Here is a 16,278-nt window from a genome sequence, read left to right as displayed (position 1 = left end):
GGAGCCACCAGCTCACGTCCCCCTCAGATTCAACTCAAATATGCTGTTTTATAACAATTACCAAGTGATTTGATGTAAAATGGCACCATTTCAACTCATAATTTTTTGAGCCTGTGATTAAGGAATCTGCACTTGACATGGGAAATTTGTTCCTTACCTGAAATTTCCTGGGCTACAAGGGCTCTAAATTGCGGGGTTTTTGTGCTTTATGGAAGCATGACACTGGGTGGTCATCAACTAAGTTTTACTCAGTGTATGCCCACTGAAATCGATGACTGTTACTAAGTTAGGCCTATTAATTGCAATGGGTCTAAAACTTAGCTGAATATCACCCACTAGCTGGAAGAATTTGTTCTATCCTTTCATCTTAAGCCATCTTTCGACAAGTACTATTCATTACTGCAAAGGAAAATGGATCTGTACAAAATTCATTCTTCTAAATGTAGCAAAAAAAGAGAAAGAGATCTTGCTCACTTTATTAGTAGATTTGTCCTTCCAGTACAGAGTAGTTTGCTTCTGGTCTTTCATACCAGGTAGTTTAAAAATATCTGCATTAGAATCCTCATGTAAACCACTTGTCTACAGTCACTGTAGGCTATATGTGAAGGGGTAGCATTTCTTACCAAAGGTATTTCCACAGGAAATGTTCAAATTATCATTTTGAAATCATTCACCAACTTATTACATAGGCTACATTAATTAAAAACTAACCACACAGGTACTTTCATATATTGCACGTTGAGAGCTGCAGGTCAGCCACAGCTGTAGAAGCAGGCTTCAGGTTCATCACAGAAAAATTATATGTGCATCCCAAGAGGATGAACAAGTCCTTATTTAAAGGTGATCAAATGCACGTTGCTAGAGAAATTATTTCTGCAAAGGAGAAAGAAAGAAAAAAGCTACATAGAAACCAAGTCCAGAGGAGGAAAGAAGAGTTGGTTCTGAAGCCAATGAAATCCTCCCCACATGAAACATGATGGAGATCAGTCCAGAAATCCAAAGTCATGGCTTCTCTTCAGCATGATGTGCAGAGTCCCGTGAGCTAGCTGGGGATGGGGGACCAGAAGGACCTCCTTGGTAGTCATTGGGTCCTGAAGGTGGCAAGTCTCTGGCAGGAGGAGGGGGGTAGTCCCTTAATCCTTGCGGAGGTAGCCGTGGAGGGCCTGGAGGATAATCTCTTGGGTATGGAGGCCGGAAAGGAGGAGGTCCACGCTGATATACTCTCTGATCAGGAGGTGGTAGTGGACCATGTGGAAAGTCTCTCATTCCAAATGGAGGGACAGGTGGATAGTCTCTTGGAAGAGGTGGTGGAGGGCCTCCACGTACTGGAAGGAAAAGCAGTACAGTGAATTATTCACTGGGAGGAAGTACATACTTGCAATCTCACCCCAGAAATTTGACAGAAACCAAACAGCAGGCACAGAATTCCAAGTTTACCAACTTCCATTTTAAAGAAGCATATTTGAAGCCTTTATGCCTGGCAGATAATATGTGAACAGACAACAAAATGTTCCACTTCTCAGAAAAGGAACCATCTGTATTTTGCATGCCTCTCTTGTCACTTCCAGTCCTTTTCCCACATAGTTACAACTATCAATAGACTCACCAAATCTATCAAGGCAATATTCAGATGAAATACTTCAGCCAAATATTCAAAGCAGGTTATGGCTCTCAAATTAGTATTGCTAACATTGCTCAGCTCTCACAAATTCACCATGAGGCACCCCTGCCCACTCACTCATTGCCGCAAAGATAACTTTGTTCTGCAACAGGTTGTGAGAAAGATTCTTGAACCTGTAATGCCAATTCAAATAAACATAATTTTTTTTAAAAAAGCACAATGGAAAAACAACCATACCTAAGGGAAGAGGTCGAGGTCCATAGGGTAGCCGGGGTGGAAGTCCAACACGAACTGGAGGTGGTGGCAAATGTCCAGCTGCTGGCGGTCCCATTACGGGGGCCCCTGGGTAAGGTGGTGGGCCTTTAGGACCCATGTTAACCTGTGTAAGACAGAAAAGTTAGTCTTCTACTATATACACCAGCGAAATATAAAACTGATCTTCCACCAAAAATGTTAAGTGTTTGAAAGCTATGTATTTTCAAACTCGTTTTCACTGCATACTACCAAACAGGGGTGAGGAATCTCAGGCTAGGGGACCAGTTGCAGCTCTCCAGACCTCTCTAAATGAGCCTCAGACTAAACTCCTCCTTGCACAGCATTTTCAGTGCCCATCAAGTACTTTTGCCTGGTTAAGACTGCCTGTTCCTTGCCTGAACGGAGAATGTAGAGTCTTGTGTGTGTAGCAGTCTTCAAATTTTGACTGGAATGTAGCCTGCTGTACAAAGGCAAGACTCTCATCCATTGCCCAAACTACTTTTGCCTCTGGCTCCACCCATGATTGGGATGCAGACCGCACAAGGAAATGCTGCTCCTGAACTGAAAAACGTTCCCCACCCCTGCTATGGGGATTTTCCTTTTCCTGAATACTCTGGCTAAACAAAAAACAGGTGTTTCAACTAAGTTACAATCCTGAATATTTAACCACCTAAAACCATCATCCATGTAGTTAGTATTTCTTAAAGCACCAGCAAACCCAAACAAACAGTTAATTTAAACACATAGAAATCCAGAAAGTACCCAAGGGATTAAAAAAAAAAAAGCCTCAAATATCTACTATATTAGATTTCTAGAAAATAACTCAGGACCAAAGCATAGCTTTTACAAATGTAGTATATGTTAGCTACCCTCACCAATGTATGCAACCTTAGGAAGTCAAGAAGCCCCAGAAGAGTTGTAACCTAAAATGAGTCTCACGGGGCTCATTTTGCCATGCCAAGTTATGAAGCATCATGCTCCTCTCCATCAAACCAGGGGAAAGCAAAAGCACCATTCCCAGGCTCTTGGTACTCACTGCTGTTGCTTCAACAGATGAAGGTGGGGCAGTAGAAACACAGGGGGCTTCAGGCTCTTTAGGAGGGTTTGGCTTTATTTCCCCCCCAGCAACATAAAGACAGTAAGATGATAGACAAAATAAGAACATGATATGTAAGAGCTGATGAGACCTGTACAGTGGGATAACACACATGGTTCTTCCCAAAATGCCATCTCAGAAGATTTTAAAAAACCTCCCTGCCCCTTGCTTACCATTCCATCCACTACTGCAGCAGGAGATGATGTCCTTGGCCCACAGGTCATTAGGGATGCTACAGCAGGGCCAAGCTCTAAAGAGAAAGACCACATATTTTTTACCATTTTGAAAAGAAATGCACTTTCTCAGTTGACCTGCCATCAGTATAGCTGCAGTCTCTGGTCTTCCCTGGAACATTCTTCTAGATAGTTCAGAATGTCTTCAGGAAATCATAGCTTGGTGAGCAGTTATTTCTGCAACATTATTTGGAGCAATGATGAGGAATCTGTGGACACCCACTTGTTGCTTGTCTACAACTTAGAGATCTTTTGTTCTTCTAAGTGGTATGCACATTTTGTTAAGAATTATTTCTCAATTTATATACCACTTACATGCCCTAATGGCTTCTAAGCACCAGCCAGCACAGCCAATTGTCAGACAGAATGGGAGTTGTAGCTCAGCAACATCTGGAGGAGCACATATTCCCTACTTCTGGTTTAGAGACCTGGGCTATGCACTCCTTTCCTCCCTGAACAGTAATGCATACAGTGGTTTGAGCATTGGACTACGACCAGAGAGACCCAGTTTCAAACACTCACTCAGCCAGGAAGCTCATTGAGCAACCTTAGCCAATAACTTTCAGCCTAAACTACCTCTCAGGTTTGAGAGGATAAAAAGGGGGAGGGAGAAAACCTTGCACACCATTCTGAACTCCTTGGAGAAAGGGAAGAATGAAATTAGCATAGCACTATGGCATTAAGGATTACTCCATTTACAAACTGTGCACATATGCTAGCAAAAAATAAGGTGCTTTATTTTCCTATTAAGGTCAACAGGACACAAAAGGCTTAAAATTAACTGAATTATAACCCAACATCTATAAACACAGTGTGGCATCCTGGCTAATTTAGGACTGCTTTGTTATGTTTACTATTTTCATTCTTAAACCAAAGAAGGAAAAGTGAGAGAATTTCATAAAAATAAAAAATGGGCCCTTTATAAAAGTTTAAAGTGAATAAAGCAGGCTTCTATAGCAAGACAACCTAGGGAAGAAAGAAAAAGGATTGATTTATTGCCATATTCACCTCTTGAACCTTCTCTTGGATTGGCAGAAAGGGGACGCCCAAGGGGTTCCATCATCAGCGGTGGGGAAGGAGCTCCCCCGCTCACAGGTGAGGGCCCAAAGGATCCATCTCGACTTAATGGACCTGTAATAAAGCATGGTCACTGGTCTCAACTTTTTATTTCCTTTTTTGAAAGATCCTTAGCCAAAGGTGAACAGAGCATCTACCTCTGCGAGGGGCGGCTTGATGGTCTGGTCGGCCTGCAGTTGGTTTCACAATTAGTGGTCTCTGAAGCGCAGCTATTTTCTGATCCATCTCTATTAATCTATTAACGGAGGAAAATCGAAAGTTAATCTCAAAGTGCATTCATGCTTGTACGATATAGTGCTGAAGCAGGTGCGCCATGTGGTTGGGGGCTGAGGGGTCTTCAGCCCCCAACATTTTTTCAAGGAGGGGGGTGGGCTCCCCCAAAATCCTGCAGCCCCTGATCCACTTCCTAATCCCCACCGATGTTGTGTAGGGAAGAGGTTGAGCATGGAGCTCTGCTCTGCGCTCCCCATTCTCCACCACACAAGCGCTGGCATCACAGCGGCAGGATGCTCGAGCGTCTCAGCACGGCGCACGAGCGCTAGGTGGGGCAGGACATGTCACATGGTGTGTAACATAACACATCACATGATGCACCCCCACAATGGGGGGGGGGCAAGTTGGCGCCTTTGCGCTGAAGGAATTTGCCATTAAATAATATGCACTTTCACCAAGAAACCTGCAGTTGTGAATAACTTAGTATTAGTGGCAGTCTATAAAACCAAGCACCTTTTGAAGTTACCAAGTAGAGAACATACTTACTTGAGCCTTAAGTTGGAATTTTCCCTTTTTTCTTCAGCTAATGCCCTTTCGGCAGAACGTGCTATGAGCTGCAATAGAAAAAAAATAGTGAAAGTCACGTTCTGCTAGGAAAATACACATTAAAGGCTAATTGCTGCTGTTCTGCGAAAAGCATTAACTGCCCTGCTCAACTATAGGAAAAGCTTTTTTATATGCTTTAATAAAATCCTTACCCAATTCTCATGGGCCTTCTTCTCATGGATGTCAATCTTAAAACATTAAGGAAGGAAGGAAGAAAAGTTTATTTGAGTCTGCACATTGGTTTATATCCTACATTGACTGCTTCAGAAAGATTTATTGGGATAGCATCACACCTGATTCTTGTAAGATCGCTCTGTCTGTTGCAGTTCTTCAACAATTTCGTCAATTCTCTTTCTGTCAAAGAATTTGAGAGATTACTTCTGCTCACTGTCTGAAAATATGAGACATTACATTCATCAATCAATCTATTTACTTGTATTTTTTCACGTCTTCAACTGCCAGGACTGCTTTTTCATCTGCAGCAGAGAGCTTCTGATCCTTCTCTTGACGCTCATACTCTTCTTGTGACAACTTCCTAAAGCAGAAATTTAGGTATAATTAACCCTCTGTGGCCAGACACAACCTGACAGCATTGGAAAAAGTTCTAAAGCTTTTGTATCACTCTTACACAACTCCATGTTTCAGGTAGTCCTCAACCATGACAAATTGTCAATTGGCGTTTCAGCCTCTCCTTGGTTCAATGGTGGGGTAAAATTTTTTTTTTTTTAATTATTTGCAGCTATGGGAATCAATTCTAGCCCTATTGGAATGGCTGAAAAAACAGAAGCTGGGTATGTTTAGCCTGGAAAAGAGGAGACTGAGAGGAGATATGATAGCCATCTTCAGATATCTTAAGGGCTATCACATGGAAGAGGGAGCATGCTTGTTTTCTCCTGCTCTTCAGGGTTAAGACTCAAGGCTATGGCTTCAAGTTACAAGAAAGGATATTCCGATTAAACATTTGGAAAAACTTTCTGATGGCAAGAGCTGTTCAGCAGTGCAACAGACTCCCATGAGAGGTGGTGAACTCTCCTTCCTTGGAGGTTTTTAAGCAGATGTTGGATAGCCATCTGTCATGGATGCTTTAGCTGAGATTCCTGCATTGCAGGCGGTTGGACTAGATGACCCTTTGGTCCCTTCCAAGATTCTATGAAAGGTAAACAGAAAAGGAGCAAAATGATGTTATAGCTTACACAAGCTTTCCAGAACGTTATTCCTTCCAAATACTGTGGGACTACAATTCCTATCATCTCTTGACAACTGGCCATGCTGGTTGGGTTGATGAGAGGTCATCCAAAACATATGAAGGGTGCCAGATTGGGGTAAACTGGTTTATACCATGTTTTGGGGTATTTTTATCATCTTTAAAAAGCCCAGTACTTACTTCTGAAGTGCCATTTCCTTCTGCTGATAAAGCTCATTGAGAATCTCCACTTTCTGTTGCAGAGTTTTACATTCACTTTCTAGCTGAGATTTTGCTCTCTGCAAGGAACAAGAATCATGTTCCAGCTTCTTGATTTGCTCTGCAATAAGACAAACCAATTTAGTACAACATTTCTAAGAGCTAAGATACGGTGACACAGAACATTCAATTGCTCAGGAAACAAGACAGTTTTCACTCCAGGCTCTTTGACAGAAGGAAAAACTGCAAATTTGGGTGGAAATAAGCTTCACACAGAGGCAGGCCAGTGACATGGAAGAGGTCCCAACATAAAGAGGAGGACCGAAAGATGGTGCCCTGAAGTAAGGAGGCTGAAAGAAGGGTAGGTGGAAAGAGGCAGAAATAAGACCATGAATTAAGCAAAATGCAGTCTATCAAAGAAAGGGCTGTAAAGAAATTCCCCAGAGCTTAAGATAAGGAGATGCTGTAAGCACTAGGGGAAGTAAGATAGCTTAAAGTCAGCAGCCAAAAACCAGAAATCTGCAAACACAACAGGGAGTGGAAAAAGTGAAACTGGGCTAGACTATGCACAACTGTTCCCTTTTTCTAGGCCCTATGTTCTCTTGGCCTGAAGGAAATGTCTAGAAGGCTGATGAATGCCAGCCAATGGGGAATGCAGCTGCTGGATCTAGAGCTGAGACAGTGAGAGGTCTAAGCGGTTGACTGTAGTCTCTATCATAACCACATCATTACACACTGGCAAGGGAAGTATTAGGGACAAAAAGCAGGGTGAAGCAGATGGATTTCATTGACTGATTTGAACTAAACAACCATTCTTGTGCCCCAAGGTTTCTAGTCTATCAACGAAAGGAAATGGGAACCCCCTTAACTGATGAGTTACTGCAGTGGTTTCTTTTAAAGAACTTGTCATTCCAAATTATATATTTGCTGAACACACCTTCCAACTCATGCCTTGCTGCTACTTCATCATTAAGTTTGGAGCGCATGTGATCTCTTTCTTCTTCAATGATAGATAATGTTGTTTTTACCTGCAAAAAGGCAACAAATGGCCAGTGAAACACTCTCCTGGAATACAAACTTGGGCCATATTGATTACACAAAACAATGTTTTCATGGGGTTACTTCATGTACCAAACTGCCCCCAGATTCTCTCACAGCACCTTTGAGGCCTGCTATAACTAGTGGGATATTACTGAAGGTGTTTCAGATTTTTGTGAGCTTCTACACTATGGTGGGTAAGGGGAAGGGATCTGTGTTAACATGGGCTCAAAAGAATTTTGTATTTTGGGGCTCTGCTTGGACTCAGATCTTTCAGCCTACCCAGTTTGTGTTATATGAAATGGGTGTTTTGTGCCTGGGCATGCCCACACAGTAGCCTTTTTATGAATGTACATGCCCCCATGGCAGCAATTTTGTGAAGCTGCTATGACACTTCAAGAATCCCAAATGTGCCCACTGCCCCCCAAAGATTGGAAGCATCTGTGTTATACCCTTGAAACATCCATCATCTGTTTAATCTGATTCTTCATCTTTTCATTCCTGGTATCTAGAAGGGAGAAAAATTATTTTCATTGTGTCTGTTTAAGCAAAATTTTCAAAACATGGCAAGATCTCCATAGATAATTGTCTAGAAGTGTACAGATGAAAGCAACACATTTCAACATGAAGCAGGAAAATATTTCAATTATAGGAATTAAAAGCTACTGATGTTCACAATTGACTCAAGAAAGGGCAGATCACGATGGCAATCCAATCCAGTTATTTATCTGATGAATTGCTCACATTATAGATATAATTCAGAGTTGAGAAATTTACTTCTCAGTGACACAGCCAGTATGTTAGATGGACATCATCTTAATTTCTGGTCTTTTGTATTAGGAGTATCTGTTCCTATTTGACACATAACAGATGTTAATTATTCACTGTTGTGTACTATTGCCCCTAGGAGACTTCAGCTACTGCTTCCTCAAGATTAACTGCTTGAATGGTCTACCAGGTTATCTAAGATTTTAGTACCTGAGAGCTCTCCATTGGCCAGATCATTTCCATCATCCCTCTTGCCTTCTGGCTCAGATTCTGCATCAAGCTGCTTCAGCTGCATAATGCAGTTAGTCAAAACCTAAAGCAGCAGCAAAAAGCCAAATTTTAAACTATAGGACCACAACATTAGGTGTAGTAGTTCAATCACAGAGTCATGAATACAGAAGAAAGTTGTTCTTCAAGAGAGCTTACTTCAATTTCATTTTCTTTATAGGCAAGTGCTTCTTCCATATCATTCTGAGATTTCTGATACAACTTGATCTGTTCACTGAGCTCACTGTGCCTCTCACTCCAGCCTTCTGCTTGTTGCAGCAGCTGAAAGAACACAAGTACAATATTAACAATATTACTGGGATGACAAACAGCATGTAACTAAGGCCATCATGTTTTAAAACTACACCAGAGTGGCTAAATATGTCAAAGTTAAAGTTGTGCCAAAACAAAAAAGAACATGCCACCCCTTAAAAAAATAATGCTGGCTCATAATGAGGGGAGGCACAGGCAAAAGAACGATCATGTGCAGCCATGCACAAAATCCTTTAAAATGAAAGCACAGCTTTAACTGATATATTTAGATATCTTATAATAAAACCAGAAAACAGGAGGGGTGGGTGGATTGCACAGGGGATCAGCATTTTAATATTCTCCCTGGAGCAATAACATTTCTAAAGCTGCCACAAGGCACCCACCCGATACATAAAGGAATTCAGGATGGGATTCACCTAACCATAACATGCATCTTCAGCATCTCTCTAACCATCTATATTTCTTTTAGAATTCATTGTTGAACATTTCCACCTTCTCCAATTTTTCAATATACTGAGAAAGTGTATTGTAAGTATATTGTATATGGTATATTCCCTTGCCTCAAATGACCTTGGTAGGAGCTGCTGCCCATCAGTGTCAACTGTCAGCAAGGGGAGACTTGCCTTCATCATAACCTGAGCACAATCTAGCTGTTCATCCCCACTCCACTGTGTCAGAGAACCACAGAGAGTTCCCAAAACCAGATGGGGGCATCATTTTGGGTGAGAATTTTTTTCTATAAGCTACTCTTGAGAGCTTCTCAGGAATATAAATGAAGATGTAGATATTCTACACGAGTAAATATTGTAGCTGGCAGCTCCTATGGTGGGGTTTCCTAACCACTTATTTCCCCACAATTGTGCATTCATGTTTCACTTCTACCAAGGTTCCATCTTCTCTAGCTCCAATATCATCAATGTAACAAAAGGTTAACATGTTGCCAGAAGTCATGGGAAGAGAAGGTCTGATAACTACAGCTGATACAGCTATGGTAATTCCTTCAAGAGTCTAGGAATCATCAACTAAGGAAGTTTGACCTGGACTTCTCATCAGCTTTCCTTTCTTCTCTCTCAAGGCCAAAAAGTATTTCTTGTTCAATGTGCTTTCATCACGCCACTTATGTTCTGGCATCATATGGATGTAACTTTAAGTTAGGAAGACACTGAAGAGCATGGCCAGAAATGACTTTCCGGACACTTGAGAATCTGCACAGGAACAACATTGAGCATGGCTGTGGGGGTGGGGTGGGCAGCTGTTCTTGCCAGTCACAGGAACTAGAGGCACCATCATCAGGTTTCATTCTCTCACAGAGCAATGCAAATCAGCCTCCTAGCATTAGGGTTCCAGACTGTCTTTGCAATGACCAGCTTTAAACAGGACAGCAAGTATAATTCACTGTAAAGAACTGTACTTGTGATATAAGCAAAGGATTTAATAAAAGAAAGTGTGAAGCTCGATATGGTCAAATAAAGTGTGTTTTTTTTAAAAAAAGTTTAGGGGTGCTCTCATTTTGACTCAAGAAAATCACCATTTTATAGTTCAAATCGGGGGGAAATAAATACAGTAAATGGACAAAAGTACAAAGATTCACAAAATGTTTAGGGGTATGCGTACCCCCAGGAAAAAAAGCACTGGTCAAATATATCTAGGGTCAAATACATCTACAAAGACTGCTGCTGCTCCTTAACCTCTGTGCACAGATGGGGACGCAAAACAATACCATCTCAGCTAACGGATAAGCATGACACTTGCATTACAGATATAAAGTATTCTTTTTGCTGAGAATCTCCAAAGAAATTCACCATCCCTGATTGCAACATTCTATTAGCTTAGGGTTGGACAATGTGTATTCCAGAGGCCGGATGAAACCTTCAGCCAGTTTTATGCCCCAGAGTTATCAGACTCTTGTTCCTTTCCTTCCCTATTCTTGCATTCCTCCCACATTGTTCTGCTAAAGGAGGAAGGTATTAAGCAATGCCTTTATGATGGCAACAGAACTGGCAAAAAATGTTCCCAATACTGCTTTTCCAAGGAAAAATATTAAAACGGCTTTTACTAAATAAGGAACCATCCCGTGAAATGAGTTACACAAGCCTGGCCTGGCCACCATTGGTTTTGGTTTTGCCCACTGCTCTCAGGCAGCCCTCAAATAGAAAAAAGGTTTCCCATCCCTGCTTCAGCTCCTAGGGGTCAACTGTTTCCCCTAGAGTTTGCCACACTCACAGCAGCACCTAGCTATCTTCATTGTCCTTTGTCTCCTTCCCCAGTGCTGCCCAGGTACTGCCCAATCCCTGACTGCACGAGACCAATAGTGGGTCCAACAGTCAAGAAGGCGGTTTCTACACATGCTGTAGGGGGAAGTAAGGGGCAGATGGGGCTTATTAACCTGAGAAGGTAGCCCATCTAGGAGAGGGGAAACCCTGAGCCTAAACTTCTGCTGCCTTGTGTGGGATATCTTCAGGAGAGGAAAAGGCTAAGGAATAAAGCCTACACAAAATCTGAGCAGAGTCACTAAGATGGTTGGATTTGGCCTTGTACGCCTCCTTCCGGCAACTCCAGCCAAGCTGGTGCCAAACATATTGCTCTGCTTTCCTTTGGACCACATCAGTGAGGCCAAGAGGAGGGTCTTGTTGTCTAGATGGTCCAGGACCTCCATATATACTGCCCAGGCTCACATCCCAGAGAGGTCACTTCGGTGCTGATAACACAGCGTTTAGACTTCACCTGCAGAGGTGCACTCCATTGTCTTTCGAGACAGATGGATGTCAACAACTACTCATGCCCCTCAATATTTTAAAATGAGCAAACTTTTCAAGCAGAATTAACTTGGTCTGATATGTACACAAAGCAAAGCCTAATTAAGAAGAACAGCAGTTTAACAAAAACGGCACACTCACTTGCTCCTTACTCTTCTTAAGTCTCGTATTCTCTTCTTGAATACGACTCAATTCAGACTTCACTTTTTCTTCACTTAGTTTAGCTTCATTAAGAGCTATCTGCACCTAAAAATTCCAATAATTTCAAGTTTAATATGCAAACCACATAAAAATACCAGCTTACACCAAAAAAGCACAGAATAATTTAATAACCCGCAACATTCAGAATTTAGATTCTTCTATTATCTTGGGAGACCATACCTCCCATTAAACCATGGTTAAAAACAAATTATGGTTTAATACAAATGCACAAGCTGTATGTGCATGCAGCTAAAAAATTCCTACAGCATTCCTCCCTCCACTTCTGTTGCACCACCTTGAAACATGACAGATTCTCGTTTGTCATGATGTTCAAATCCAGGCTCATGGTATTAACCCTGAACAAACTGCAAGCAGTAAGCCAAGACCAAAATTTGTTTATTGCTCATAGATTTGTTTATTTGAACATCAGGACAAGCCAGACACTTAATTGGTCCTGGTAGCACAGCAGGAGTGCGAAGAGCAGAATGAGAACTTTTCAGCAGCATGCACCAGCAAATTGTGCATTCACATTGAACAGTAATTTGTTTTTAACTGTGGTTTAAAGTGATGCTGATATCAGGTCAAAGATTTACTTGAATTCAAAATCCAGATGTGTTACCTCAGAGAGCTCTACAGAATGCAATGTGATGACTTCTTGGAAGTTCTCCAAAGACTTCTGCGCTTCTGTGAGCTGTGAATAGAAATAAAAAAGGCATACATATTGGGCTTGAAAATGAAAGAGCTATACTGACATTACATTTACTGAGATGTGTAATACGTAAACTACTGGGTAGTTAAGCAGGCCATCAGGGTACATTTACTCAGAATAAGAAAAGATAGCATAGTAACTACATATTGAGCTGGAATACCGGCTCATATTGCGTCAGGAGCACATTCATAAATAGCCTTAGGCAAACAAGTCACTATTTCTCAGTCTCACCAACACCATATGTGGATACTACTAGCCTACCTTATAGCACTGTTGCAAGGACTGAAATAAGCTCTATGAAGTACTCTGAATACTGCAATGTGCTAAATAAATATAAGCATTACCAGTATGATTAAGGTCAGGGATCAGGCATGTTGTTGGAATCCAACTTCCATCAACCTCAGCTGCCTCCATAAGAGATGATGGGTATTGTAGTTCAGCAACATTTGGAGAGCCACAATGTTTGCTTTAGGTCCCAAGGAAGGGACACCTCCCCCCGGCCCACACCAGTCCTTCCCTAGGGCCTCCCTCCTGGCGGGTATCCTTGGGCAAGATGCATGCCCTGAGGTGGGAATGCAGAGAGGGGAGCCACCCACTCGCCTGGGGTCCACCAGCACCCACCCTTGCACTGCGCGGCCAAGGAGAGGTGGCCAGGGAAGGGTTGTGCTTGGCTGCTTGGCCTGCTCTCTGCCACCCTCCTCCTAGGCCTGCTGCAGCTGCAGCTCCAGCACTGCTGGGATGCTGCCACGTCTGCCAAGGAGTGCCAGCCACAGCTCCCACTGGGAGCTCACTGAGCTGAGAGGGCAAACAAAGTAACCAGCAGGCAACCTCTGTAAGAAGCAGCCACCGCAAGGGTGCAGCGAAGGCCACCTGCTGCCTCTCGCACAACGCCCACAAGGTGGGTAGTGGGCGCAAAACGCACGCTATGCCACTGTCTAAAGGGCTGTCATATGGAAGATGGAGCAAGCTCGTTTTCTCCTTCTCCAGAGGGTAGGACCCAAACAATGGATTCAAGCTATAAGAAAGGAGATTCTGACAGTAACAGCTGTTTGACAGTGTAAAGGACTTTTCAGAAGGTGGTGCACTTTCCTTCTTTGGAGGTTTTTAAGCAGAGCTTGGATGGCTATCTCTCATAGATTCTTTAGCTGAGATTCCTACATTGCAGGGGGTTGAACTAGATGACCCTGGGGGTCCCGTCCAACTCTACAATTCTATAAATGTTGTAAGATTATTAACTTAAAAGTTACCATTAACTCTATTGAAAATAAAGCTTGGAGGCATGAGTGTAGATAGAACATTCCAGGGAAAATTCTAAGCATGAGTGACTGACGAGAGCCATTTGTGTGGATTCCAAAGCAGTGAAGGCCCACATCACACAAAAATGGTCAGGTTTCCAAAACCCAATGGAAAATACGAGTTACTGGACTTTTCAATTGTAAGTGCTGACATTTAAATATTAAACAGATTACAGAATTTAATGTCAAATTGAAGTAAAAAAAGTTCACCTCTTCAAGTGTTCATGAAGTTCTCAACCACCACCACCTTTCCAAGGAGCTTAACCACACTCTCAAACATGCCAACAGCCAGTAGCAAAGTAGGAAAATTTGCTTACTTGTTTCTGCTTCTCTGAGTAGTGCTCTTTCTCAGTTTCTAGCATGGCGTGCAATTTTTTCACTCGCTCGTCTAACAGATGGTTTGTTTCTTTAAGCCCCCTGATTGTGTCCTGTTAACAGCAATTGAAAGATATGTTTATTTTGTTTAAATATTTTAAACATCTGTCATAAGAATAAAATCCTTGTTTCATACCTTAAGCCCTGTAGCCTCATCTGAGAGATTTGTGTTTTGTTTCTGGGCCTCGTTCACAGCTTCTTTTGCTGCTTTTATCTTTTTAAAAGAAAACAAACAAACATGGAATGTAGAAACCTAACATTAATTTCATTTTTGATATCCCAAATTTTGATATTCCCAATTATACCACTAAAAGAGAGTAGAGGACACGCACATTTTAGATTATCCAAACACTGGTATTAAATTTTTAACTTCAGAATAATAAAGACATGCAGACAGCACAATACCTTTTGATCATATTCCGACATCTTTTCTAAGATTTCTGTCTTTTCTTTTAAGAGAGTTTTAATTTTTTCTACAAGTTGTTTTTCTGTCACTAGAAAAAAGAAAATTAGGGACAAATGTGGAGCATTTTTCTGTAGAACTGGGCTACCCTGCTAACCCTTACACATCACATGTACCTCAACAATTACAAATAAAAAATGCCCCAACATGGCCCCCACCCCACAACACTGATGTCAACTGCTGAAAATGGTGAGCTTAGACATCACAATATATCATGGATCTATCATTCAACTTAGGTTCAGTTTCCCTGAACTGGGGCTGTCAACTCCAGTGTGCATGCAGTTCACTGGAAAAAAGGGCTCTTTTCCCACCCTCGAGATCTTCTATTAGGCTTCAGTGTGAAGCTCCTACATTTTATGCTAACAGACACACCACATTATGACCCTTCTTGGGGACTCAAGGGGAAGGTATTCTTCATACTGAAACCTATTATGTCAAAGCTCCAGTGAGGTAGTGTGGAAAGACACATTCAAGATGCATTGGAAAGAGTTAGGCAGACAGTACAAAGGGGGCTATGGGAAACAGGCAGGATTCAAAGGCCTGTATACACACCAAAGCTTCTCAAGCCTTCCTTTCTCACTGCTTTTCCCACCCTCTCAAAACAAAAACAAAACCACCCTTGGGAGATTCTCCTAAGTAGAATCCAGCACAGCACAAAGGTATAGAGACAGACATGGTAGTTCCCATGAATCCAGGAAAACACCTGAGGGACAGGTACATGCAATCTTTGGATTACAACCTGGTCTGCCTAGACAAACAGAGTAAAGAGCAGCCAGAATACTGAAGTGTCCAAATGGCTCTTTATACACATGGTATTAAATAATAAATTCTGATACTAAGTGCTCAAAGTTATATTAAGCAATAAAGCAATCCTGCCATACAATCTGCAATATCGCAAGGACAAAATATTCCTACCTTGATACATTCTACTCTTTACCTACAAAAGGAATGGATAAAAGATAGCATTAGGAGAAAGATTATGCCATTTTATTAATGCTATCAACAATGAAAAGTAAATGGTTGTCAATAACCGCTTTAAGAAATATCAACACAAGCATGGTTTCCATTGCAAGTATCAATTTACATTATGCAAGCAAGCTTCTAATAAAAGCTTTTAGGTTCTGCTTCAAAGTCAGGCCAAAGTTCTGGTTATGCAAGTACTGTGTGGGTACAATTAAAAACATTTGATTTTGAAACTAAAAGAGCAACAAGTAAAGTACCAGTTTGAAGCTTGCCCGTCAAGCCATTCTATCATTGATGATGTTGTAATTTGAGGCAATAATAAACTTGCCACACATTATATATATTATAGAAACTTCTCCCTTTATTTTGAGAATGTAGACCATTGTCCATATTATCAGTACTGAAACTGTCTAGCAAGGATCCATCTTTGCCATTACTATTTATTGTTCAACTTTAACATTGGATTTAGCAACTGCAGAACAGTACGTTTCCAGTAAGTGTCAATATGGCACTTTTGACAGAAATGTTCAGCACTGACTTGTTTTCTGTTAAAACACTTCATTAAAAAGTATTTAAAATAAATTTATGTGCTTTACTGTTGAAGGTAGAAATATTTGACACCAAATATTGAAGCTTGAAAGACTTCATAATCATAACTGTCAAAGCT

The 16,278-nt window shown here is 41.5% G+C and overlaps 1 protein-coding gene across 2 annotated transcripts in view; it reads right to left on the bottom strand.

Moving 5' to 3' along the window:
- Positions 1 to 443: 443 nt before the first annotated feature.
- The window catches only part of MIA3 (MIA SH3 domain ER export factor 3), a 33,866-nt gene continuing 18,031 nt past the window's right edge, over positions 444 to 16,278 (bottom strand). Inside the window, exons 8-28 of one of the 2 annotated variants that reach the window (XM_028724581.2) lie at positions 15,564 to 15,585; positions 14,591 to 14,679; positions 14,322 to 14,399; positions 14,128 to 14,238; positions 12,426 to 12,497; positions 11,747 to 11,851; positions 8,736 to 8,858; positions 8,520 to 8,622; positions 7,994 to 8,049; positions 7,441 to 7,531; positions 6,486 to 6,624; positions 5,535 to 5,636; positions 5,395 to 5,455; positions 5,254 to 5,289; positions 5,042 to 5,109; positions 4,420 to 4,517; positions 4,214 to 4,336; positions 3,146 to 3,222; positions 2,913 to 2,984; positions 1,859 to 2,000; positions 444 to 1,325 (exon numbers count right to left, since the gene is read on the bottom strand). In XM_028724581.2, coding sequence (XP_028580414.2) covers positions 1,003 to 1,325; positions 1,859 to 2,000; positions 2,913 to 2,984; positions 3,146 to 3,222; positions 4,214 to 4,336; positions 4,420 to 4,517; positions 5,042 to 5,109; positions 5,254 to 5,289; positions 5,395 to 5,455; positions 5,535 to 5,636; positions 6,486 to 6,624; positions 7,441 to 7,531; positions 7,994 to 8,049; positions 8,520 to 8,622; positions 8,736 to 8,858; positions 11,747 to 11,851; positions 12,426 to 12,497; positions 14,128 to 14,238; positions 14,322 to 14,399; positions 14,591 to 14,679; positions 15,564 to 15,585 — 2,091 coding nt within the window. In that variant the 3' untranslated portion in view covers positions 444 to 1,002. The remainder of the gene's footprint in view (positions 1,326 to 1,858; positions 2,001 to 2,912; positions 2,985 to 3,145; positions 3,223 to 4,213; positions 4,337 to 4,419; positions 4,518 to 5,041; positions 5,110 to 5,253; positions 5,290 to 5,394; positions 5,456 to 5,534; positions 5,637 to 6,485; positions 6,625 to 7,440; positions 7,532 to 7,993; positions 8,050 to 8,519; positions 8,623 to 8,735; positions 8,859 to 11,746; positions 11,852 to 12,425; positions 12,498 to 14,127; positions 14,239 to 14,321; positions 14,400 to 14,590; positions 14,680 to 15,563; positions 15,586 to 16,278) is intronic. The other variant, XM_028724583.2, reaches the window with a different exon arrangement.

Source organism: Podarcis muralis, chromosome 3, assembly GCF_964188315.1.
Source record: "Podarcis muralis chromosome 3, rPodMur119.hap1.1, whole genome shotgun sequence".
NCBI lineage: Eukaryota > Metazoa > Chordata > Lepidosauria > Squamata > Lacertidae > Podarcis > Podarcis muralis.
This window is presented reverse-complemented; position numbering and strand designations above follow the sequence as displayed.